Raw genomic sequence first — 26,138 nt, 5'->3', positions numbered from 1 at the left:
CCTACGCCACGTCACCCACTCAACTACTCATTACGCCACATGGCTCTTATTTCTATTTGTGTTTTCATTGCATGTCATGCACTTATAATAATAATAAAAAAAAAGTTCTCCATATGATTTAAACACACAACCTCTAATTGTAGAACTAAGTGTCTTACCACCAAACAAAGTGATATTTTATGCAATCTATTGAATACAAAATATTAATATGTAGCAAATGACAATATGAACAACAAATTCAGTTACAAGAAAATTACAACGTATATTAATGATAAATTCCAAGTTATAATCCGAGATATCGCCAAAACTAGTTGATAATCCTAGAAGTGGGGAGAAAGATTGGTGACCGTGGGGACACCCCATCGTTGAATTGAAATTAAAAAAAGTAGCTAGTCCTAATAAAATCAGCAGTGGCTTCTGAAGTCAGCAGCAACTTACGGAGTAACTACTTACCTCAACTGCACTCACTACTGTGAATGAATTTTGACTCAAGACTATGAAACAGAGCGTAAATTGAGCAGTCAATTACTGCAATATTCAACTTTCTCTCTCCTCCCACTTCTCTTCTCATCGTGCTCCCACTTCTCTTCTCCCGCTAATCTCGCCATTTTCTCTCTCCTCCCTTTTCAATTATCCTGATACAATATCTAAACGCGGGTTTTTCTCATCTTTCAGACAATCAATCAATCATGTCTCCCTTCATTCTCTCATTCTTCTTCCTCCTTCTCTCTCCTCCTCTTTCTCTCTCTACCCCCTTCAGTAAGCACACTTTCTCCATCTTCTTCTACAATTTCCGCCATGGATGACGTCACTACTACTACTAACCATTATTTTCTCTCTCCTCTTTTGCAGATATCTCCTACCACATTGATTGCGGCGGCTCCACCACCTTTACCGACCACTTCAAAACCACCTGGCTTTCCGACCGTTACTTCACCGGCGGCTCCACCTCCGTCGTCTCCGAACCCCTCCAATTCTCTCTCCAACAAGAGAAAACCCTCCGTTTCTTCCCCCCCACAACAACCGGCCCCAAAAACTGTTACATCCTTCCCACGGCCGCGCACGGTGGCCGCTACCTCTTCCGAACATTCACCACTTACGACAATTACGACGGCAAAAACCATCCCCCGAGCTTCGAGGTCTCCGTCGAAGGCACCGTCGTGTTCAGTTACCAGTCCCCGTGGACGGAGTCTCTCTCCTCTGATGGGTTTTACTCTGATCTAATTGCATTCGTCGACGACGGAGATGCCGATGTCTGTTTTTATTCCATCGCAACTGATCCACCCATTATCGGAACCCTTGAAGTGGTTGAGATTGATCCGGATTCGTATGACGCTTCCAATTTGGGTAACGACACCGTTTTGGTTAATTATGGTAGGTTGAGCTGTGGTCAGGAACAGTGGGGTCCGGGACTTAGCAATGATACCGACTTCGTTTGGCGGTCGTGGCAGTCGGATGCTAAGTTCCGGTCAAAGAACATGAATGGTGTGAAGGTAATTTCGACAACAACGGCGGTTCATGGGGCAAATCAGAAGCCGAATTATTTTCCGATGAAGTTGTATCAGCATGCGGTGACTGTGGGAAGTTCAGGGGTTTTGGAGTATGAATTGACTGTGGATGCTAAGCTGGATTATCTGTTGTGGTTTCATTTCGCTGAGATTGATAGCAAGGTTACTAAGAGTGGACAAAGGGTGTTTGATGTGCAGGTGAATGGGGAGAATGTGAATCGAATCGATGTTTTTAAGGCGGTCGGAGGGTTTAAGGCTCATGATTGGCATTATGTTGCTAAGAATTTGAGTAGTACTTCTTTGACTATTAAGTTGGCTCCTGTTGTTGGAGAGCCTATTCTTAGTGGGTTGGAGGCTTATGCCATTGTACCTAATGACCTTGCTACGGTTCCTGATCAAGGTATACGGCGGATGCTATAATTGATGTTTTGTTTTTGGGGAGTTTCTGTTTTGTTCTTATTAGTAATTGCATGCCAAGTTTCTTAACTTTATGATCATTCGGATTGCTTTCATTTCTTTTTCTTAATTTTAGGTTCATTAGGATTGCTTTCATTTCATTTCTTGTAGATATGAAATGGTCAAAATCGTAGTACAATGTTGCTTGTTATGATGATTGAGTAATTTTTCGGCCATTTCGACATTTCCTATTGTACTACGTAATAGGAAAAAGGTGAATGTGCTATAGGACGGTTTTTTTGGTGGTTCATAAGTAGTTTATTGATGAGATAATCTAGGCATTAGATGGTTTCTGTCATGATTATACTGTAGGAGTTCCAGTTTTTTGTTTTCCTGTTCCTTAACCTATTATATCTTACTCCAGTTTTCTTTTGCTCCAGTACATCGTGTTGTCTCTTGCTGATTAAAATGTGGACAAAATTATATTATCAGAACTTGCATGAGTTATTATTGGGTGCTTTGGGTTTCCTGATATGACGGTGTTGTTGCAGTTGTGGCTATGAGGGCATTGAAGGACTCGCTTCGAATTCCAGGTCGAATGGGATGGAATGGTGATCCATGCGCCCCTGCTTCCTGGGATGCATGGGAAGGAGTTATTTGTCGTACTAACCAAGAGGGGAATGCCCTTGTTATATCTCAAATGTATGTTGTTCCTTTGCTTATAACTTTGTATCTTTTGTCATGAAACTTCTTTCTCATGCCCTGACACCCTCAATTGTTCTGTGTAGTGACCTTGGGAGCCAGGGTTTGAAAGGATTCATTAGCGACCGGATCAGTCTTTTAACGAACTTGGCCGTCTTGTAAGTTTCTAACACATTGTCCTTTGCATACTTATCTATGCCAGAGAAGCTATAACCTGTTGCATTTCAACTTAGGATTCGGCAGTTGCCAATCTCTTTGGTGCCCTGTCTAGTTTCGCAATTTTGAAATGTATAGCTTTAGAAGAGAGATATTAAAAAGAGGCAATTCAATATTTTTGATAATAAGGATTATACGGAGTATAGACTTGTAACCAAGTTTGTCAAAAGGGCCCTTATCTTTAAAATCAAAAACCATTACTTAAGGGGTGTTTGGTATGTGGGAATGTGGGATTATGAGGTGGGAATAGGATTAATAATCCCAAGTCTCCATAAACCCATGTTTTGTTAGATGGGAATTAGATTAGGGAGTGGGAATAAGCTTGGGATTAATTACCCTCTATTCACCATTTTATTACCCGGGGGCAGGTACTAAAATGGTGGGAATTCTCTAGCTAAATAGAATACATAATTGCCTCTACTTAATAATGCATATCAAATTAAGGATTTAAAACAATAAGGATAAAATAGGAAATTTGGCCTTTAATCCTAATTTTATTCTCAATTACATGCCAAACAAGAGATTGGGAATATTTGATAAATTCCCACTTACCAATTCCCATTCCCACTTCCACTTTATATTCCCCAAACTCCCATTCCCACATGCCAAACGCCATTGGTGAAAAAAAATAAATAAATAAAACAACAACAAAAAACAACCCTTCTATGTATCGGTTAGAGTTTAATTAGGTAAATGTAACTTTTATTGGCAAAAAACGAAGTGCTAAAAGAGCTTGAATATGTGTATTATAAAGAACATGAATGTGGATGAAAGGAATACAGAGACTTTATCTGTATGCTCTACACAAATTTTTTTGATCCAAAGAACATGAAGGTATTATAAGAAAAACAGATAGTAACATGCAGATTAAAAAAACAAAAAACCATTAATTTGAAATTTATGTTAGCCTGAAAGCACGATGCGCATTTAGGGTCTTGTGGACTAAGGCGCTAAGTTGACTTCTAATGAATTTTTGAAGGATACTCATGATTACTACTCATATCTTCCTGGGTGTCTATAATGCATGCAAGGAACAGAGTTTTCTGTTCTTTTCTCATGACGGAATTTTCAATATTTTTTCGGTGGTAGTCTGTTAGCCTTTATAATTTTACCTTTATTATCGTTTCTATGACAGGAATTTGAGTTCTAATTCCTTGATGGGCTCTTTACCAGAAGGCCTTGGTCAACAATCTCTTGTAAAACTGTAAGTACAACTACAATGCTAGCTGGGACATGTCATTTATATTTATGCACTGTTCTTGTTTTTGATTGGCAAAGCATTTTGGACTTTACTAAAGGCTCTCAAATTTGATTTGCAGTTTAATTTTCTTTGACAAGTCAGGTTTTGCATGTCGGCTAATGAACTTTCTTGTATGCTCACCTTTTAATATCTTTAGTATTATTTGAAGTCTTTTCTGGGTTTTGGCTGAGAAAGAAAAGCCAACCGCATGCCATGCCTTTTTTTATAGTCTGAAAGTTGTGACATATGGTAACAAGGAATTTTAAACTCCTTTTGAGGTTTCTTTACTACATATATGTGAAAAGAACAACAACACTTCTGTGAATCATGCTGCTTCCACTGGAATGGGGAGGTCATGAGGTTAATAACCTAAAATCACTGAATACTCAAGACTAGTAGAGAGGCTGTAACCAAAGACCTTTAGCACAAATTACATCCAATAAAATGCAAAGTAGTGGAGGAGGAATACCTGTTTAGTTGGCTATTCTTGGGTGAAGGGATTTTACCAAAAAATACCGTGTTTTTTTTTTTTTTGAGTTGGATTACTTTCAACTAATTAATCATTTGATAGCTATTTATGGCGAATCCCTGAACTTTGTATAAACATGCTACAATATTTCTTAAAATTTTGAATATTATGGTAGTCAAGCTAGTTTTGTGCTCTTAATTCTTGACAGTTGGTTCAGCAATGACTTGGAAAATTTTGATGGACTCCAAGATATTTACATTCTAAGTTTCAATATTGAAAATGGATGTATATTTTATTTCTCTTCTTGCTTGAGTCTATTTTTTTTTTTTCTAGAGGAGTGAAGTCAGTGAACCCCTATAAAGTGTGATAGTCCCAACAACATAGTGCATGTTTAACCGAAGACTTTAAAATAGCAAATACTACCTTTGTTTCAGAAAGTTATTAACACTTTTTTTTTTGTTCGTTTCAGAAAGCTCTTAACATGTTCACTTTATTCTAATTTTAGCAAACCCATTTTACTACTTAACACCTTACCCCACAATATACACTCCTTTTCACTCACTCTCTCTCTCTTACTTTGTCCACGTTTTTCTTACTCACCGCATCAACACTCCCTCTTCAATTGCCTAAATTTGTGTGCAAACAGTAACATAGGCGTTATTTTATAAAATTCATAATTTAGTATTATAAAATAAAGTGCTGTCAATGACCTGTCGAGGCTTGATACTTTGAGAACTGAGAATTGTATAATTGAAGTTTTGTCACTCTTGTGTTGGTTTGTCAATGACCTTAATTCTAGTGTATAGATTACTTCTTCATGAAATCCATTGAACAAAGGAGAGTATGCAAAGCCAGGAAATAAAAAACAGATAGATACTTATTTGTGTACTTTGTATAATATGCTCTGTTTTATTTTGATTTCTAAATTAAACTTTTTTAGCATAATAACGAATATGGTTAATATGAGTTTCTGCTGTCTTCTTTGGTTTCTTAATGGAAATATGGAACTGAGTGGTGTATTTTATCTATCTATGAGCTCATGCTGATGGGCTTTCCCAAACGTCTCCCTTTTTTATGTATTTGAGATTGATTTTTCCTCCTATCACTTGATTTTTGGACCCCCTAATTTTCAATTCTTCTTCTTTTTCTTTAAATTTATTCATTTTTATATAATGTATTATTATGATAAAACAAACCAACATCATTTTACCTGAAGGGATGAAATTGTTGGATCACATTATATGGTGTTTGATAAAGAAAGTGGTCATGCATCATATTGATGATGCACTTTTACTTCAAGATTAGCCTTTGGTGATAAGATACATAGATGCAACTCTTTTAATATATACTCGTAACATTTTTTTTTTTTTTTTTTCATGTCTCTTGGCAGGGATTTGTCAAATAATGAGCTTACAGGATCTATTCCTGATAGTCTTGCTTCATCAAGAAATTTACGGCTTGTGTAAGTATTAACCACCTATATCCTCATGACTTCTTCAATCTCTCAACTGATGGTTTCATCTATAATGTAATTGTAGATGGTCCCATACTTTACTGCTTATTTCATATTCAATTGCTATTCTAGGGTCATAGAATTGTAGGGTATTGCCAGCCTTGACCCAACTCTTATCTTGATCTACGAAATAACAATAACCAATTTGGATTGGTTTAGTTTGGATTGGATCAATTTTTGGTTTGGGGGAAAATTGTGTTATCTAGTTCCATGTAGATGTTGGGTAGTGGCGTATCCAGGATTTCCAAAGTGTGGGTTCAAAATCGTAAAAAAAAAAAAAATGTAATGAAAATATATTAATTAAAGATTCAATACATAAGTTCAAATTTCGGATTACAAATAGATTAAACTTAGAAAAATGAGAAAAAACTAAAGAACATTGATCAAGTTTTCATACTTTGGAAGCATGTCAATACACCACATCATCATAAACTCCAGCAAATAAAGTTTGTCTCAAGAAAAATGACTAAACTATCATTCAAGCGGGTTTTCGGCACGTTTCAAGAAAGACTCTAAACTCATGGTGGAAATAGGAAACTCCATAATCTACATTAACATCAAGCAAAATTCATATGATTATTAATTTATCCATAAGGAAATTAAAGACTCAATTGTAACATTAATATTCTAGTTTTTAATACAGTAAATTAATATTACACCAAAATCAACCAAGTATCAAAACTAAAATCTCTAAATAATCTAGCATTCCAAGTTCTAATTCCAAAAAATCAATATTACACACAACACAAAAATCCCATTGTACAGAAATAAATTAAAAACTATCAAGTATATACTCCATCAATTACCAATTAAAAAACTCCAACAAGTAAGATTCTACCTCCACAATCAATTATCCAATTATATATCAACTTAGCAATTTGCAATTATCAATTAAAAAAATGGAACTTATGTACTGGGTTCAAGGAATCACGAGGAACCAGCAGTACAGGTACAGCGGGACTAGAGGAGCAACTGGAGCGGACTGCAGTTGTCGTGGGCAGTCCGGCGATAGGCAGGCGCTGTGGTTGTTGAAGCGTTGAGTAAGAGAGAGAAAGTTTGAGGTTAGAGTGTGGGAATTTGGGGGGAAAATGAAAAATTGGGAAATAAGTTTACTAACCCAGTAGCCCCGATAATTAGAATTGACTGAATGTTCCCAAAAAAAGTGAGGCTTTGTGGGAATTGAACCTTTGGTCTCCAACATCCCAAGAGTTTAGAATGCAAGGTAAAAAATACCACTAAGCTGCGCTTGTACATCTAAGACAATATCATACAAGATATTATTTTAATCTTTTTTCAGAAAATCCCCACTTGAATCCCCCCTGTATCCGCCCCTGATGTTGGGTTTGGTTTAGAATAATCAGGGTTAGGGTCAATATATTCAGATATTATCATGGTTACATTTGAAATTGATTGTTTAAAATGATTGTCTTAGATTACCATGATGTGAAGGCAGTCATAGGTTGTTTGTCACAGTGCTTGATGAAACATTGTACTTCTAGAGTTCTAGTCAATGTCTAAAGACCACTTTGATAGGAAATTAGGATTTATTCTAGATATGGAACATGATTTAATTGCAATTATGTGCATAGAGATTTTCAGTTTTTGGTTAGGTAGGATGAATGGCCCCTCACTGGTCCCCATGGGGTTAGGGAGAAAGAGTATGGGGATTTCCATCCCTGAAGAGCCCCTTTTGGGGTTTTGATCACATGACCTCAAGGTCATAAGAGACATTGCTTGCTTTTAAACAAAGTACTATTTGGCTTTTAGATTTGCATAGAGCTCATATCAATCCCATGTTAGTTTTGACCAGAAGCCTGGTCTTATTACTGTTACTGTTACCACAAGTTATCTTCAGGCGTCCGTCTTCTGTAAGAAACAACAAGATGTTTCGTTTATCCCTTCCAGGCAATCGGAAAAAAGCTTTAATATCAGAATGTTATATAGTTATTTATCTATTAGAGTTTGGGTGGTAGGAAAAGTGAACTAATTTTAAAGAGAACCACATTAAGTGATTGATGCTGGGACAACTACAAGAAAAGGGGGGCTTGGGATACAGTTGAGTTTTGTAAAGCTCTATTTTGTAGATTTTGCCTAATTTCAACCATCAGATCAATGATCAATGGTTCCGCTTTATCTATGGTAGCCTTCCAGTGCTCTTTTCTGGGTAGTTTCTGCAACTAACCCTTTCATCTCACCCACCAGGAGTCATTGGCTCATTGCTTCCATCACTCTACAGGACAAATGCAATGCTGCCACCACTTTTCACACCATGGAAATTACTTGGAAACATAAGCTTGTAAATTATTTATTTTTTTTTTTGAAAACAACCTTAAGGATTTTAAGACATTAAAGGAAGTGTGTCTCATAATTAGCCATCTGTTTAGCATGGAAAATGGATTCCGGTTAACACGCATCCATTTTTCCTCATCATTCAAAGAAATTTAGTGTCAGTAAAGCCCAATCCTTTATGTTTCAAACAAATTAGAGTTCAGTAGATGGGTGGTCTTAGACCTTACTTTGTCCAAGCAATTTGCATTTCTTTCTTCTCTTCTTCACATCTGTATAATTTCCAGACCAAACATGCCGTAGAAGTATACAAAAGGCAGCAATGTTGTAGCAAACCAAGCCTTATTTGACTCAATAATTAATGAGGTTAAGGAGTATCAAGTAATATATGTTTGGATCATACAAGCAGACAAGGCTAGACCTTTCTCCCAGCTCTCAAAAATGAACAATATCTTTGTAAGAAAAATGATAGCAGAAATAAAGGAAACTAAACAATTTTCTTCAATAGTGATTTTTGGCTGTATTGACAGCTTTAAAGTTAGGTAAGAAAATTGTTTATTTATCCTTCATCCTCACCCTAAATTTGCGTACTCCCTTTATCCCATATTACTTGCAACATTTTGACTATACACTCTTGTCGATACGCAACTTTGACCATCAATATCTATAATTATATATTAGTAAAAGTTTTAAAAGGTTAAATTTTGGAAATTATACGATTAAATAGATCTAACAACGTCATATACTAATATTTGCTTTTATACATTAGCAAAAAAAAAAAAAAAAAAAGGATGGTCAAAGTGAGGTGTGAAAATAGTGCAAAGACTCAAAATGTTGCAAGTAATTTGAGACAGAGGGGGTACAAAGTTACATTATGATTTGTGCCTCTCTCCTACTCTCGTCAAAACCTACTCTCGTCACAACCCTAGTTTTGAAATCACTTTTCTGAAAACCCTGACTTGACTGGTGGGTAAGTAGGAATATTATGGCAGATTGATACCTAGATGGGCACAACCAGGTTTGGTGAAGTGATTTTCTTTCCAACGTGACTGACGTTGTGAATACTTTGCTTCTTGAGATGTGCGGCCCGTTTGGTAGTTCACGACCTTTGTGGGGGTGGGGGGAGACAGCAGACAAGCAGACCTTTTTTTTTTTTTTTTTTTTAATTTTTATTTTAAATCTCTCTCCCACTTTCATAATATTTCTAGAATTATAAGACTTGAGATGTAACCCATACTGATGCTATACTCCCTTGAGTGGATCCTCATGGGTAAAGTCTATGTGTAGAATTATAAGACTTGAGATGTAACCCATACTGATGCTATACTCCCTTGAGTGGGTCCTCATGGGTAAAGTCTATGTGAGCTCACATTATACTTTGGACTTGTAGACTTATAATATGAACATGCCCATGTAATAAACCTGCTCACATGTGTGATCTCCTAGGTTCATTTGACAATAGCAATAAGCCTTAAATTCGCCTAAAATTCTTATTTTAAACCCAAAAGTGGCCTCTAGCAAGACATGATGACTATCGAAGTCAAATGAATGTCAAATTACTCAATACACAGTACAATATAAACTGCAAGGATTATAACTTGTGATAAAATTCATTTGTCACATAATATTCACAATAATCTAATCAAGCATAAGGGTAGGTTCAACTAAGATAATATTCAATGATACATTGCTCTTTCAATGGTTCTCCTTCCCTCTCCCCACCACTCTCTACAAGATACCTATACAAAGAAACCCTACAATGGTATCTCTCAATGATAATCTACCCATGTGTGCCATGTGTGGGCCTAAAAAAGTTGGAGAGTTATAGTCTCCCATTAACACATTGTGTGGGCCAAAAAACCCTACAATGGCTAGTTCTCCAAAAAAAAAAAAAAAAGGTGACTCGAAAGAGCAACCGAAGAGCCCCATTGCCAGCGTAGAGTTTGTTCTGAAGTCTATATCTTCTCCAATAGCTACTCGAAGATTACTAATGTATATGCTCATATAATGCTCAATCATGAAATTTGATATGACGACACTTTTTTGGAGTATGTCCTTGCATTTTTCATCTTTTATATTGAGGGGTTGAGTATCCAGATATAATTTTTCATTATGAGATGGAATATTCAAATCATGTTGGATTGCTACATTTGTAAGAAAAGGACCTTCCAAGAGGTTGGGGGTTCAATCCTTGCTATGAGCTCTTTGAGGGTGGGGATCCCCTTACTCATCCCCCCACCCAAAGTATCTAGTCCGCTACTAACTTGGGTCGGGTTGACATGTGATGTTCTAGACCGGTAGTGCAGTTCTTTATCTACCAAAAAAAAGGTTAACATGTCCAAGCAATCTTCCAAAAGATAAGTGTCAATACCATATCACTAACACATTATTCAGCAAATAAAGTGAACATGCGAGATCTGTCTTGAGTTTGATATGAATGTCTGTGGTTTAAAGTATAACTCTTTCCAAGCTCTATTCAAGTATTTGTGACAGTTTTCTGGTTCCAGTGTGACACTTCCATATCATATGCTTCATTCAACAATAATTGCTACATTTTCCATTTATGGAAGTTTAACATTAATGGTTGAATACCTATATTTAGTAAGTTTGAATGGGTAAATGACTATATACTTAACCTTTGGGACTACTTTTCCCAAGTTTCTGCTTTACTCTCCTACTGTACATCATTTTCCAACTCTATGCCTTGTCGTATTTGTGTGTGCAACTTCAGAGCAATTATCGTAGACCAGAGGAAAGTATTGACAGATTTGACACTACAAAAGACATTGTATGATTAAGACCCTAAACTTGCATATTGATTTGATGAAATGTGCTGATGTTTTGTTTAAGTTTGTAAAGCTGATGTCCAAAAAGTATTTCATTGGTTTATTAATGGCTTTGGAGACTCCTTTTGAAGCCTAACTATGTGTGGGATAGAGTAATGAACTTTTACTAGAAATTGCACAAGACCATGCTCAATATAGTAAGAGTGGATGGGAAATTTCCTAGGGCTTAACTTCCCGTGGGTTTTAAAAAATTCATTTCTCTTGTAAATAGACTGCTTAACATTCATTTTATGTATCTGTATCTTACATTTCTTACATGTACCAGGCTCTTGAATGATAATAAATTGGAAGGACGAGTGCCAGAGGAAATTTACTCCGTTGGTGTCCATGGTGGAGCTATTGAGTATGTCTGGTTATGCTTCCATGCTATAATATATTGCTATTCTATCTCCAATTTTCATTAACTGCAGATATGTATAAATGATTAAGGGTTGCATGTAATGAGCTAGTTCAACTTTAAGAAACCAAAATGAATTGCTTGGTCTGGAGATCTTTGAATATAATGTATGCTGACCATGCTGTCCTTCGCAACATGTGTGCTCAGCCTGTTTCGCATCATTACGTGTATTCTTCTTGTTCTGAGCAATATTGCAACATCTTTTTTTGGCGTGTCCAGCTTATCATCTTGGCATGCATTTTGTCATTGCTTTCTGCAATTATGCTTTTTGGAGAGTGTCACAGTCTCTGTCTCTCCCATTATGTGCTGGGGATAATGTTATGGTGCAAGAGTTTGGTAAATTAAAGTAATTGGTAGGAATTGGAATTGCAAATTTTTTTGATAGTGGCTCATTGAATCTCTTTTTCCATATGCTAGGTGGAACTTGCCAATGAAACATGCTCTACATAAACATCTGATATTAGTGCTGTCTTCTGTCTGCTTCTATCCTAACATTGAACTTCTATTTCAGTCTCTCTGCAAACAAGGGTCTGTGTGGTATGCCTTCTTTGCCAGAATGTCCTCTTTTTTGGAGCAATGGTCGATTGTCCCGCGGTGGTAAAATTGGAATAGGGTTATCTTGCATGGTTGTTGTCATGGTGCTTCTGTTGGTGGCATACATCTGTATAAGAAGAAAGAGGAATGATTATGACTTTGGTTTACCACATGAGTTAATGTGTAAGTTGACTTTCATCTAGTATATCTTCTGATCTTCATATCTTGTTTTTTTTTTTTTTTAATTATTTATTTATTTTTATTTCTGTTTGCTAAAGAGTTCATGAAATTCGCAGAACATATCTTATGTATCCCATACTTACAGGCTGGCTACATCTTTTCCCTTTTTCTACCAGATATCATAACATCTAGTAGATGTATGTTGTGTGTATGTGGGGTGTCTTGTAGATGTATGTTGTGTGTATGGGGGGTGTGGGGTGTGACTGACTGACCATGTGGGTGGGTAGGGGTAATTTAGGAATGGTTTAATTAGATCTGGTGGGTTATCACATAGCAAAATATATCCTGCATTTTTAAGCCTTTAAGGGACTCGATATTTTTCCCCTCCTGGAACAGAAGGATATAGTTATAAGGATAAAGGTTGAGTGAGACTAAATGATTAACCTGCATTCAAGGAACCCCACCCCGTTGAAAAAGGAAGTAGAACAAAATTTCATCAAAGTAATTCCCTGCACATTTTCTTAGTACTTTTTAAGTGGCCTAAACAGGCAAAACAGCTAAATCAATCAGACCCTAACCAACTTTAATCATTGGTGATTTTGAACCAATTAGAGATGAACCAAACCTGAAATAGATTCAAATCTAGCTCTATATATTTCATTATTTGTTGTAATTAATCTTAACATATTCATACCTAACATTCTCATTCTTAATTTATGTATGTATTGTTGGAAACCCCTCAAATCAATTTGGCTAAAAATGTTACAACTAACTGGCAGGTTAAGTATCACTCCTAGTGATTCACCCATATATACAGAGTTATTTATTTGTAATATATGAAGAAGTTACTGAATTCTATTGTTACCAAATATTAAACTTCAGTGATCAGTGTTAATAATTGAACATATAAATATTATGTTCAGATGATTTACTAAGGTCAAATTTTATGTTTATTTTTAAATTTCATACGAAGTACGGAGTATAAAATTAAAAGGTATGAACAAACTGTTATCAACACCAACTTGAAGAAATGCATAATTGATATAGATACAGATCTGAAAAACTTGATGGCCCATTTATGGACCTGAATTAATAGTCACCTCATCCGACATTGCGATGGGCCAAACCATTACCACACCCATATTGATGACCCATTCAAGTGACCCGCATGATCTAATCTTGAGTTACACGTCAGGTAGGGGAACACTGTTAAGAATGTGTTACCATACATATATGTACCTATGAATGATTATTGAACTGTTGAAGGAAAAACAATTTGCTCTTAATGGTAAGAATAGCTAGACATTGACTACATGCTGTATGCGCTAAACTCTGAAAATGTGAGCTGTTGGACTTAAGATACGTAAGGAAGGGTGAATGGAATAGAACAATAATCTGGTTATAGTTCATTCCATTCAAAAAACATAGAGCAACAATTATATATAGAGGACAAATAAAACAAACATAGCTAGTTAGAAATATTATCTTATGATCTTAGATTCTGATGATCACGCCCAACCCCCTACTAGTTATTAGTAGGAAAACTAAAATACTCATATCCCTAAAAAATCTGCCAATATATTGAATAAATCAACTAAATAAACATGTGATCCTATACATTAGGAACTACTTTGAATCATCATTCAACAAGAAAGGGAAGGAACTTTGGTTCAGTTTACAGTTCTCCTTGTGATTTGGATATCTTTTACACAGTTGGTCAAATATAACATAAATTATGACAATTAAATTTACCATCTAGCCTTCTCTTGTGACCTTGCTTTGTCAGTCTGATTTGTTCTCATTTCTTGCTACTGTATAGCTTTCAAAAAGGTACTTCATTGTCTATTCTGTATAGAATCTATGATAAAACATTACATACAAGAACATTTTTTGGTGGGTTTTTAGTTGGGAGAGTGGGTTCCTTATCATTTGGAATGAATAAGAATGCTTTTATGTATGTTATGTACCTGAAGTTGGATTGAACCCCCCCTTCCCCCCTTCACCTCTCTTTCACACAAACACACATTCGTGTTCTGGTGAGATTGCCATTCACAATTTGTATGTTCAAGGAGCTCCTGAGCATAGTGAATCCTTCTTTGTTGCTATAAGATCCCCAAAAAGTAAATAAGGAGAGCCTAGAAGAACTAGTGGAAATTCAGAACCAAAAATTGATGTTGTGAATTATGTTGCAATGTGGGGAATGATTTAGTGAGCATAATAGCATAATTCTGATGCTCATAGCTCTGTGAAAAAATGCAGTTCAGAGTCAAATTTTAACAGCTGTTATACTTTGTATTAAAGTTGTGAGATGAGATGATTGTATCAGTCTTGCTGGAGCTTTTATTAATCCATTGTGCGCCTCTTGTGAAAATACCATAGCAGAACAGATAGCGGAGTATTCTTGTTTCTCAAGATTATTATTTGTGCAGCTATATTCTTCAACTAGAATAGTATTCTAAGACTTGGTGCTCTTATGTGGTTTTATCATGTCCGTTGGGTGGTTGGCTAATTATTTTGCATTCTGTGTGTCTATCTACAGCAATGGCGGCAAAGAGAAACCGATACCATAGACAGAAGTCCTTGATGGTCCTTGAAATGGAAAGCCAGCATGCCAAAGGTTTAATACCGCCATCAAAACCTCAATAACATGAGACATTTTTGGCAGGAACAAAGTTTTGCAGCAACACTATTTGTGGCTAACCAATAGTTAATAAAAAAAGGTCCTATGAAATTGTTGAGATATGATTGCAGAGAGCTCAGTATGATTGAGATCCTGACAGGTTTGGCATCTTCCAACAATTTGGTGCAAAATGTGGTCACAACACAACCTATTCCATGAGAAATACAGTGCATCGTATTTATTCTTTGGAGATCGCAGAAAAGGCGAATGCCCTTGAAAACTGTAAGTATTAAACCCAGTTTCGAGGAAAGATTGTTGTATGTATGATATTGACATTCATTGCTGAAATGGTTAAAAATTCCAACACACGATCAACTTGTAGCTGCTGGTCCCAAATCAACTTGTTTATCGTCATTGATCTGACGCTGTTGATCATCTTAGCAATTCAGTTCTTTTTCCCCCCTTATATTTAGTTATTGTATATTCTTCGTGTTACTGTCAGTTAATAACATGTACGAATATTCGTTTGGTCGAATATGATCCTGGGTGGTTTTATGTAGTCTAAAAGGAATTTATAAAGTAGTTTTTTGCGGCCAAAATAACCTCTGCAAATCTGTAACAAAGCAATTGTAACCATTTCTGCTTAAATTATCTCATAGAAGCATACTGTGAATATATTTTGAACTTGGTACTTCATTCATATACTTGTGACTTAATTGTTTCATTCTATTGCTGTATGATTTTTATTTTGCTCTTTTCTTGATTGGCTTAGAGTATCTTCTGATAAAAAACGCTTCTCGTGGATCTAGTAGACTGTATGAGACTTCTGATTACTCTTTTTTCTAATGAATGGTCTAATCTACATATGAATGACTTACTTTTAATATGATATGAAACAACTCTTCGCAATGTACAGGATGGCTTCTTTGGCTGGTTTTGGGGTACAAAGAGAGTCTCTAAGGAAAATTAAATAGACAAGTTTTAATCTTAGGTTTGGAATACCGGATTACCATCCTCAAGTAAAGAATTCTCCAATCTCTAACTAAGTTAGATGACATTTACATTTCTTCGGCAGTTTAATCTCATATGTTCTTTCTTATACTTTACATTAAAGTTTAACCCTTCCTATTGTTTTTATGTTTAATCTCACATTTGTATTCCGATTTATTACATGAACCATAAGTCTTGATAAAACCAACCTAATCTTTGTGAAATATTAAAGGTTAATATGTCTATTATATATTCGAATGTAGGTAAGATAATATGTTCATTCTGTACGGTATACGAAAGGCATCTTCAACAGTCGAATAAATCATGACACGGAAGTCAATGCAATTTAAGGATAAAGATTTGAGTAGTGGGCATGTATACTTGTATAGCCAAATACATTGGACTAGTACGTAAATGAAAAGTTAACAATGCTTTCCTATATAGACTATAGAGTGAAGGATTGAAGGAGCAAGTTGCTGTAAAGAAGATGCCATTGATGTGTATAGTGTCGATATTTGTACAGTTATCACCAACAACATAGGAATGTGTGAGGTGTTAAAAGTTTGAAACAATTCCCTGTTTTTTTTTTTTTTACAACAAATCAGTCTTTAAACTAGTGGCTTGTTTGATGGTAGCGTTTAAGGTAGCGGTAGTCAAAACATTACTAGAAAAAAAAAAAAAAAAAAGTATTTGGCAAGGTAGCGATTTGAGTAGCGGCTAGCAGTAGAGGTAGCTTTTAGGTAGCTTATCTCAAACATTAAAAATAGTAGCGTTTAAAATAGCAGGTATCATTTGTCAGCAATTTTTGGTTATTTTTTTTTAAAATAATTTGTATTATTACTAATCTATCTATACTAAGTATTTAAAAACGCAAACCCCATTTGACACATGTCCTCCATTCTTTCTACATTTCGTTAAAATATTTTGCCACGTGTCCTTTTCTTTTACATTTCTTTATAATCCTTTTCTTTTATTGTCCTTCTTTATATGTCATTAGTTATGGTAGAACTTTTCAATCTTTCCATTTATATATCAATAGCTCTAATAATTTTGTAACCTCCTCTTTAATTCAACATGTTAAATTTCATTATCTTTTACTCTTCTCCCTCCATCTTTCAAATTCAATTTAATTGAATGTGTTATTTAATTCATTGACTCTTTATCGTCTATCCATATCTCCTCTCCTAATATAAATATCTAATTAAGCATTTTTTTTACATCATCTAAATTCCCCTAATAAAATTGATATGAAATATCTCTAAAAATGTTGTGCAAAATATGTGCTACGATGAAGATGTTGATTGAAAGAAGATAAATTAAATCTCAAAGAAAAAAAGTTGAATGGCAATAAAATGAAAGGGTGTAAGAATATTTAGAAAACTAATACTATATGTCTATATGGCATTGCTTGCATGTCGTAAGACCATGCATACTTTCATGATACTAAATGTTTTCTTTTAGAAATAGATTTTAATTTCATATTTGACATAAAATGTAAAGGTTGATTTCATATAACTACCATGCATGCTAAATGTTATAAGGTTGTAAAAGTTATTTTTCTAAATAATTTTTGTAGCATAAATAATAGTTTATACACAGCCCGTGTAGAACTGGGCCAAAAGCTAGTATATTTTAGTATTGCAATCGCTACTTTTGCCAAACACTCGTACTATCAACCGTTATTTTGACAAATAACCTCTAACCACTACTAATTGGCAGTTACTCGATACCCTAACAGCTACCCGCTACTCGACCCCTAAAAGCTACCTGCTACCGATAGTATTGTCAAACATGCCCTAGATGTGTGGGAAGTAAGTTAGAAAAAGAGATTATTATATAGCCAATCAATATGATTTCAGAGAGTTATTATTTGACTAATCAATTGGAAACTCAAAATTACGGAGTATAAATTATACTAGGTAATACTATATATTAAAAGGCGTTCCTAAACAAGCTAAAAATATGGATCATGTACAAAATTTGAACCCACGACCTTAAGTTTAAAAACTAAAGTGTTAGCCACTAGGCTATCACTATATTACATGTCATTCTATCAAAATCAAATATAAATAAGGATTTCAATCATGGAATTAATGCAGTTCAGGGCGTCACCCGGGCTTAAAAACTAGTTTAATTTGAAAAACTCAAAGAGTTGGGATCTCCGACATATTTTAATGTTGATTATATTTATTCAATTGATTTTTGCTTATGAACTCGAGGACTTTGCTGATTAGGGAGTTTTTATTTCATTGAAATGTTTTGTATTGAAGATATTGAAGTATTCAAGGACATACAAACAAACTAAGTTACCACTTCAATGTCTAGGTTTATAAGCGCAAACTGGCGATGGTAATTTGATTCGTGTCAAGATTATTTGTATTCTATCTTGCTTTTAATTTTTAATTCGTCTAAGTTTAGTTCGTATATGGTATATGAGCTAAGATTTTTGTGCTAGTTTACGATAAATTAAATCAAACATTCATAAATTCAAAAGAATACTAAGTCAAATATGTGCTTAGATGTTGGACTTTCTGTGCTCGGATTTGAATCAAATCATTCTAATCCCAAGTCCACATAAATAATATCCTCCAAAGTCCTAATTACCCTCTCCTTGGATCTTTCCCCACCGACTTTCACCTTCCTCAGATAGCTCAAATAATCAGTCAACAAAAGCATTAACTAGTACACTTCAATCCTCTCTACATATGCCCTAGTATGAAACCATCAAAATTGTGGAAAAATTGGTAAAAATGAGAATTTTCAAAGTAATGCCAGGATAGTTACATGTCACACACATAACATAAAACATTAACATAATCTTGTGTAAGCCAAAAAAATCAGACGGACATTGACTAAAGAATAAGAAAATAAAGATGATGATGTACTACTTTTTACACCATTATTTTATTGTATAACCCAATCAAATACAAATATAATTATTAAAAATAATTAATTATAAAAAAATAAATAAAAAAATAACAGGTTTATCTGCTACAGACAAAAAACAGACCTGATCTCTAACTTTGGTGCGTGCCATGTCAACAACATAACCCGATGTACTTTTTTTAATTAATTAAAATTAATTAAATTAATAATTGGATGATGACCTAATTGACTAATAAGATAGATGATGATGCTTAGTTGCTTACAAAGCAAATTATGTCCTTATTTCACGTGTATGGATCAAAATTTTATTTATTTATTTTGTTAACAATAATCTTATATATATATATATATATTTATTTAAAAAATAAATAAATAAATAAATAAATAAATAAAAGAAAAAGATACTCCCATAACCATAGGTTATATAATATGATTTATTTAATTTTCCATGTGCATCATATTTTATTATCCACTTGGAGCTTTTTGTTGTTTGCATTAACAAACTGTGATTACTTTTCATTTGCTTACTTCTATGTCACATTTTTCATCAAGCATATGCATTGTGTTTCCCAAGATTTTTGTCTTCTTATCAAATTACAACTAGTATTATTAGCATTATTGTTGGTATTATTATTACTCGTATTATCTATAATTTCTTTTATCAAGTACTCCGTATTATTTTCTATGTTATATCCCTCTTTATGTACAATACTATCATTGTGGCATAGTTTTGTTAAGGAAATTGTAAACACATATTAAAATCTTTTTCGTAAACTACTTACCTATATATTAAGCCGTTATTTTAATTTTGTACTAAAAGTTAAAAGTGTATTTTAAAGAGTAATAATCCTTTTTTTTTCTTTTTACTTTTTAACTAATTTGAATAAAGTATACAAGCAAATTAAGTTCTCATCTAATTTAATGTAGTTTCTTGTAGTAGATCTAGTTAGTATCATAGTATGTACTAATGTTATGTGCACTAAATTCTTTTTTCAATAGCCCAAAAAGGACGGATTTCTATTGAAATGAGGATGGATTTTGCGGTACATTGACAGCAAAAATGATGAATGGCTAGATTTACTCATTGTGTTCATGATTGGAAACATTGACAAATAAATTTTTGATCAATAGTATAATTTGCGACCAAATTCACCAAAAGGCAAGTTTTTATTTTTATACCACAAAGTACATAACCTTATGTATAATAAAAGGAGTTTGTTTTTTTCACGGTAAGGTATATAAAATACACTTCAATTCGTATCTAAACTCTTCAAACTATACTTTAGCATAATTGATATAGTAGTTATTTGATGTATTACTCCATTTGTTCTTCATTAATCTTCCTATAATCTGAAAAAACGTAAATCCCTATCTCATCAAATTTGTCAAAGTGCCTATATAATCTATTTCTATGTTAGTATCTTACTCGGACAATGAACAATGTATTCAAAGTTTCAAATATGACATTTGACGGAGGACATTTAGGCCCACTTAATGAGTCACTTTAAAGAGACTTAGATTGATATTGTGCCATCAAGAAAATTTGTAATTCTAGAAGGATGGAGAAAATTCCAAAAAATAGAAAAAAGAATAAGAAATTTCAACTAAGTTGTCAATTTTAATTTTTGTAAGAAGCATTAGTTAAACATTTGGAATTTTTATTCAGAGTATCTAGTTCAATCAACTTTATCACATATTGTACCTATAATTCCGTAGTTAAAACCTAAGCATTTAATCAATTCCAATGTTGGCAATGTACATATGATGAATGCAATTTTAACTTCTACTAACATTATGAAAAATGTTAATGTTTATAGTTTTAGGCCTCGATCGGTAAACAACTGCTAGTTGATTGATATATGGCCTGGTTTGACTAGTTAGTTGTAAATTATTGATTGTGTTAGTGTTTGGTATTTAGCTGTTTCAGCTAATAAAATAACCAAAAAAAACTAACTGTTCAATAATCTAAGTTAATAAAACTCCTATTTTGAGTTTTTTTCAAAAAGGGAAAAGCTCTTTCAATAAGTTGTTTTATCAAACACTCAAATTAGTTTTTTCATAATATATTTAATAGACTCATTAAACTAAAAGCTCTCTAAAAAGCACTTTACCAAACAAAGCCTTATTAACTTAATATTATGAATCATACGTGTTTCTTAAATTTTCATATACGGAGTATTTCTATCTTATTGTTGCGGCAATTCAGTAAAATTTAAGAATTACAAAGCATGTAGTATAGACTAGGAGTATTACAGAGTATATACGAAGTCTTAGAGTTTACTTAAGAAGGACCTTGAAGAGTGTAAAATCCAAACTAAAACTATAAGTAGTTGACTTGTAATTAGCACAAAAAATTTAGGCAAACTAATTAAGAAAGAGTGAAAATAAAGGTAAAAATTCTTAATTTTATTACTCCAAGCCGTAAGGTTTACTTTGACGTACAGATAGAATTGAAGACTTTAATGCAATACAAGTTGTACGTGAAACATTAAAATTGTACTAGTGCACTCTTTTTTTCTAAACACTTGTCCTTAGATAATTGAAGGTACCTTGGGTCTCACGATCAATTTTTATAATATTCCTATGTCAACCAATGGCAGTCTTGCATTACTGCAGACATTTATATATTGATTGATAATGAGTTTTATGATGTTTTACTAGCAAGATTCTAGTGAAACCTACAGCTTAATTTTATAAAAAATTATTATAAATAGTACTGGTAGTATATCAAGAACATTTTTTTTTCTATCTTTTTTCTTTATTGGTGAGAATGAAATTGATATGGTATTAATAAATGAAATAGCTTTATTAAGAAATACATAAAATTGTTCAACTAATTCACAGCTAAAATTAACAAGATTTTAAAAGCTCGTTCAAGGTCGAGATAGTTCGAACACAAATAATTCTTTTCAAGCTTAGTTCGAATAGACTAAAATCTGTCTCGACACGGATCGTGTGTAGTCCTACAACCAAATATATGTTATAATACAGGCGTAGAAAATATTAAGGACCTGAAGACGTCGTGTTCTCTTTACCTTACAAAAAAATTTCAAAATTAACTATAATTTACCCCATATTAATTAGGTGTAAGAAAAAAGTAAACATCGATAGTATAAGATCTAATAAATTTAAATCAAATAATTTAAGATAAAGTGAGCACACCCTTATTACTTCAAAACGCCCTATAAATTGAACCTAATTAATTTTAAAATTTATACAAATCCTTTCAAGTTGCACACAAAGAAAGAAGACCACGTCTACAAGAATACCATTGACGAAAGAACATAGAAGAGATATTTTTATAGTCAACAAAAGCAACTTGAGCCCAATATAGGGTAAAAAGGACTCCACTTATATAGAAGCCTAGATAGGTAGCTAGTGGCTGTATTAAGGCCAAATCAATTATCATTACTCTTCCATGTAATATGTAGATATTCCGAAATGGAATCTTCTTCTTAAAATGTACTCCAATCACTATACTACTATAGCGCTATACGCCTATACCACATAAATGTGCTACATAGAGCTATAGACTATTGTTTAAAAGCATTCACATTCATGGGAAAATAGGCTCCCCATTTGCCAAAAAATGGAAATAGAGACCTTCTCGCCAATGTTTTGGGGAGATTAATTTGATGGGAAGCCTTCCAAAAATTCAGGTGGGCCCAATTGGCACACTTGGACACCAAAACACTTGGTGCAGTGGGATAAGGAAAGTAGGAGAGTGAAAAGGTGGTGAAGTATGGAAAAATAGGAGAGAGAAAGTAAATGGAGAGGTTAATAAATGTAGGTATGGAATTGTAAAATAGAAAGGGTATGTAATAATGTTAATGTGAAGTGATGTGGACTAATGAGGTGAGGAGAGAGAAATTATGGAGAGCCCCATGAATGTTGATGCTCTAAAGATACATGTGAATGAGATATCCATTATTTTTTACTAGTCGATGGTGTTGTTTATTAGTCTTAGGCAGCTTTATAATTTATTAGCCATTTGCTTCCACAATTAGGGTATTTTACATCTTCTTGGGTTTATCTACTAATAGAATTTGTTCCGTCTCAATTTACTTGTCTTATAAGCATTTATGTACACATAAATTATAAAAGTATAGAGAATAAATTGAGCTAGTGAGAATGAGACTCAACTTGAGAAAAAAGAAAGTAGAGAGAAAAAAATGTATGTAAAAGAAAATGACACAAGTGAATTGTGATGCACCAAATAGGAAAATGATGCAAGTAAATTGGGATGAAAATGAAAATAATACGAACTATGGAGTAATAAAATATTATTGCAAAGATATATATAACATTGACCCAATTAAGTATAGGTTTAAAATCAATAATAAGTTTTGGTTATAGTTTTATTGAAGCAGTGAGAACGTAATAAGCAAAGTCTTGTGTATGTTAGGTAGGTCGTAGGTGTCCAGTGTCCTAGGTGCTGCTGCCCCAAACCATGTTGTCTCTTAGAATAATAAGTATCTAGAATTATTTAGATTTTTTGTTAGTTAATTTCTCATGTGTCATGTCCGACTAGCTTTCTTAGTTTGAACAATAATTAATGGCAACACAAGAAAATAAAGTTGGAAAAAAAAACAATAATAGTTAATAGTTATTAAAAAGAGAATGAAAATCAAGAGAAAAGGCACAAAATAGAGTGCTAGAAATTGTACGTTACTAATGTGATGCAATAGTGCGAGACACAAAAACTTCTTTCTTGCCTTGCATGTATGTGTTCCTCTCAATTCAAGCCCTAGCTAGACTGCTAGAATATCTATTGTCTAAAGTAACTAACTAACTATTTACATAGGAATTAAAATAAGAGAAGGTATTAGGTGCAGACTGCCATATGCAAATTATGCATACGACAGGCTTGACTGATATGTTTCACTTGTTGGTTGATATGTATCTGATATGTTTCATTTATTGGCTGATATGTTTTTTGTATTTTGACTGATATATTCCTTTTGTTGACTGATATGTTTTTTAAAATATTTGATATGTTCCTTTTGTTGGCTGCTATCAAACATCAGTTGACTGATATGTTTTTGGTTTATATCTTTATTTTGTTGGCTTTTATGTTTATTTTGTTGGCTTATATGTTGCTTTTGTTTGTTGATTTTATCCTTTGTTGGCTTATATGTTTTATTTTGTTGGCTGATATGTTTATTTTGTTGGCTTATATATTCCTAATGTTAACTAATATGTATCTTTTGTTGGCTGATATGTTCTTTTTGTTGGCAGATATGTTTCATTTGTTTTTATTTTTTAATTTTGGCTGATATATTTCTTTTGTTGGCTGATTCGTTTATTAATGTATGATATGTTCTTAATTTTGACTAATATCAGACATCAATTGGCTGATATGTTTCTTTTATTAGCTGATATTTGTATTTTGTAGGCTAATCCACATAATTAAACATTTCAAGTTTAACTCATAAAAAAAAAAAAAAAAAAAAAAAAAAAAAAAAAAAAAAAAAGCTTAACGAATTGCACTGCATTTTGTATTTTCGGAGGAGATGAAAGCAGATAGAGAATAGGAGGAAAAGGAAGCAAAGAGAGGAGAGAGAAAGAGTGTTGCTCAACCAACCACCATCAAAACTCCACCAGTAGCGAACTACACCATCAAAACGCCACCACCAATCGAACCTCCAAATCGCACCACCAAATCGAACCCCCACAACGCAAATCGCATCACCAACCAGCAGCGAAGTCCACCATCACCCGCAAATCGAACCTACAAATCGCACCGCTTCATCTTTGTCATCTTCGTTTTGAGGGGTTTCCGATTCAATCAGAATCATCCTTCGATTTGGTTGGCTGATTCAAGCATAATGATGTATGTTGTTCTGTGAATTGTGAACCCTGAAATTTCAGTTTTCTTTGAGAATTGAAATGTTGAAATGAATGGGTGGGCTTCTTAGGGTAGTTGTGTTTGAAGTGAAAATGGACCGCCATACAAATTATTGGGTGCGGATTATTGCACCCAATATTTTGTGTTAAAATAAATTGACAATTTCTTTCACACGCGATTAAACTCAAAATCACACATACAGAGCAAAGGAATTTTTATGCCAAATGTCGATTTAATGACTTGGGTGTCAAAATAGCTACTAAAACTAGTCAGTAATCAATTAAATTATCCATTCAACTCCATAAAACTTAAAACATTTACTTAGTTTCACACTATTCAATTCATGGGAGTACACCATGCTCTTAATTACCCCAAATGAATTGCACCGTAATAAATAGATTATCTACTTTTTTTGACAAGAAATAGATTATCTACTTTAAACCCGCACTACATTGTACTTAGCCTGTAATCCTGTATACACAGTTATAGCTTTAATAAGAGGCTTATGAAAGTAGTAACAAAAGACACCTAAAAGACTTCGAGGTAAAAAAAAAAAAAAAAAAAACACCAAATGACTAAGAAATATATATAAAAAAAATAAAAAAGGTTAGTACCGGAAAGAAATCAAAAGGTCTAGCAAGTAGCAACTTATTAAATATTAGTAGTTAAAAAATGTAATTAACCTTGTGCAACTATGCTTTACAGTTTAATAATAATGATAAAAGCAAATCACATTTGCCAGCTCACTGGATCAAAATCAAATCCTATACAATCAGTCAAATGTGGATCCACTAATGATGAATTGGCACACACAATCAAAGATTAGTTGGCGGCTTTTCGTATCATTTGTTCTAGAGGTGACTTTACAAACAAAATGGTAAATGTACTCCCAATTGCAAGGAGCTAGCTATGGTAAAAAAAAAAAAAACAAGGCACAATGAATGAATTTAGCACTTGTGGAGTGAAGAAACAGCTGAGTAGGGCTGTTCACGGGATCCAAACCGCACCAAATTACGGTTTGCATTTTTTTCCAAAATGTGGTTTGGTACGGTGCGGTTTGCGGTTTAACCACATTTTTTAAAAATTGTAAATATTTTTACAAAAAATAAAATTAAAAAATCCTTTTACTTTATTTTGTGATTATAAACCTATGATTTGAATATTAAACTCTTTTTTTTAACCTTTAATTACTTAATAGTCAAACATTACATCATATTTTAAAGTTCTTTTATATATTTTTTGATAAAAATGGCTTAAAGGTTAGCGTTTTAACGGTGTAAACCACAAACCACGCGCATTAAAAGTGCGGTTTGGTCTAAATTTTTTTGGAAACCACACCAAACGCAAAACCGTGATTTGGTCATTTTCGGAAACCACACCGCAAATTTCAAACCGCACCAAACCGCAATCTTTGAACTGACCTACAATTGAGGGACACAAAAAGAAGATAAATTGAGATTGGCGGAGAGGACTGTATTGTGTTACCAAGATCATCATACACAGCGTG

At 33.7% G+C, this 26,138-nt stretch overlaps 1 protein-coding gene across 1 annotated transcript; it reads left to right on the top strand.

Moving 5' to 3' along the window:
• The first annotated feature begins 285 nt into the window (after window positions 1–285).
• On the top strand, window positions 286–15,631 carry LOC110691267 (putative leucine-rich repeat receptor-like serine/threonine-protein kinase At2g14440). The gene is made up of 9 exons (XM_021868191.1): window positions 286–759; window positions 853–1,908; window positions 2,456–2,606; window positions 2,693–2,764; window positions 3,958–4,026; window positions 5,922–5,993; window positions 11,442–11,519; window positions 12,085–12,290; window positions 14,827–15,631. The coding sequence occupies exons 1-9, from the start codon at window positions 690–692 to the stop codon at window positions 14,931–14,933; spliced, it is 1,881 nt and encodes a 626-aa protein (XP_021723883.1). The 5' UTR covers window positions 286–689; the 3' UTR covers window positions 14,934–15,631.
• Window positions 15,632–26,138: the final 10,507 nt, after the last annotated feature.

This window comes from Chenopodium quinoa, unplaced genomic scaffold (assembly GCF_001683475.1).
Source record: "Chenopodium quinoa cultivar QQ74 unplaced genomic scaffold, ASM168347v1, whole genome shotgun sequence".
NCBI lineage: Eukaryota > Viridiplantae > Streptophyta > Magnoliopsida > Caryophyllales > Amaranthaceae > Chenopodium > Chenopodium quinoa.
This window is presented reverse-complemented; position numbering and strand designations above follow the sequence as displayed.

Coding starts and splice junctions, on each gene's coding strand:
- LOC110691267 (XM_021868191.1), top strand. CDS start 690: ATGTCTCCCTTCATTCTCTCATTCTTCTTCCTCCTTCTCTCTCCTCCT. Junction 5,994..11,441: donor TCAAGAAATTTACGGCTTGT/GTAAGTATTAAC, acceptor TACATGTACCAG/GCTCTTGAATGATAATAAAT. Junction 12,291..14,826: donor TTTACCACATGAGTTAATGT/GTAAGTTGACTT, acceptor GTCTATCTACAG/CAATGGCGGCAAAGAGAAAC.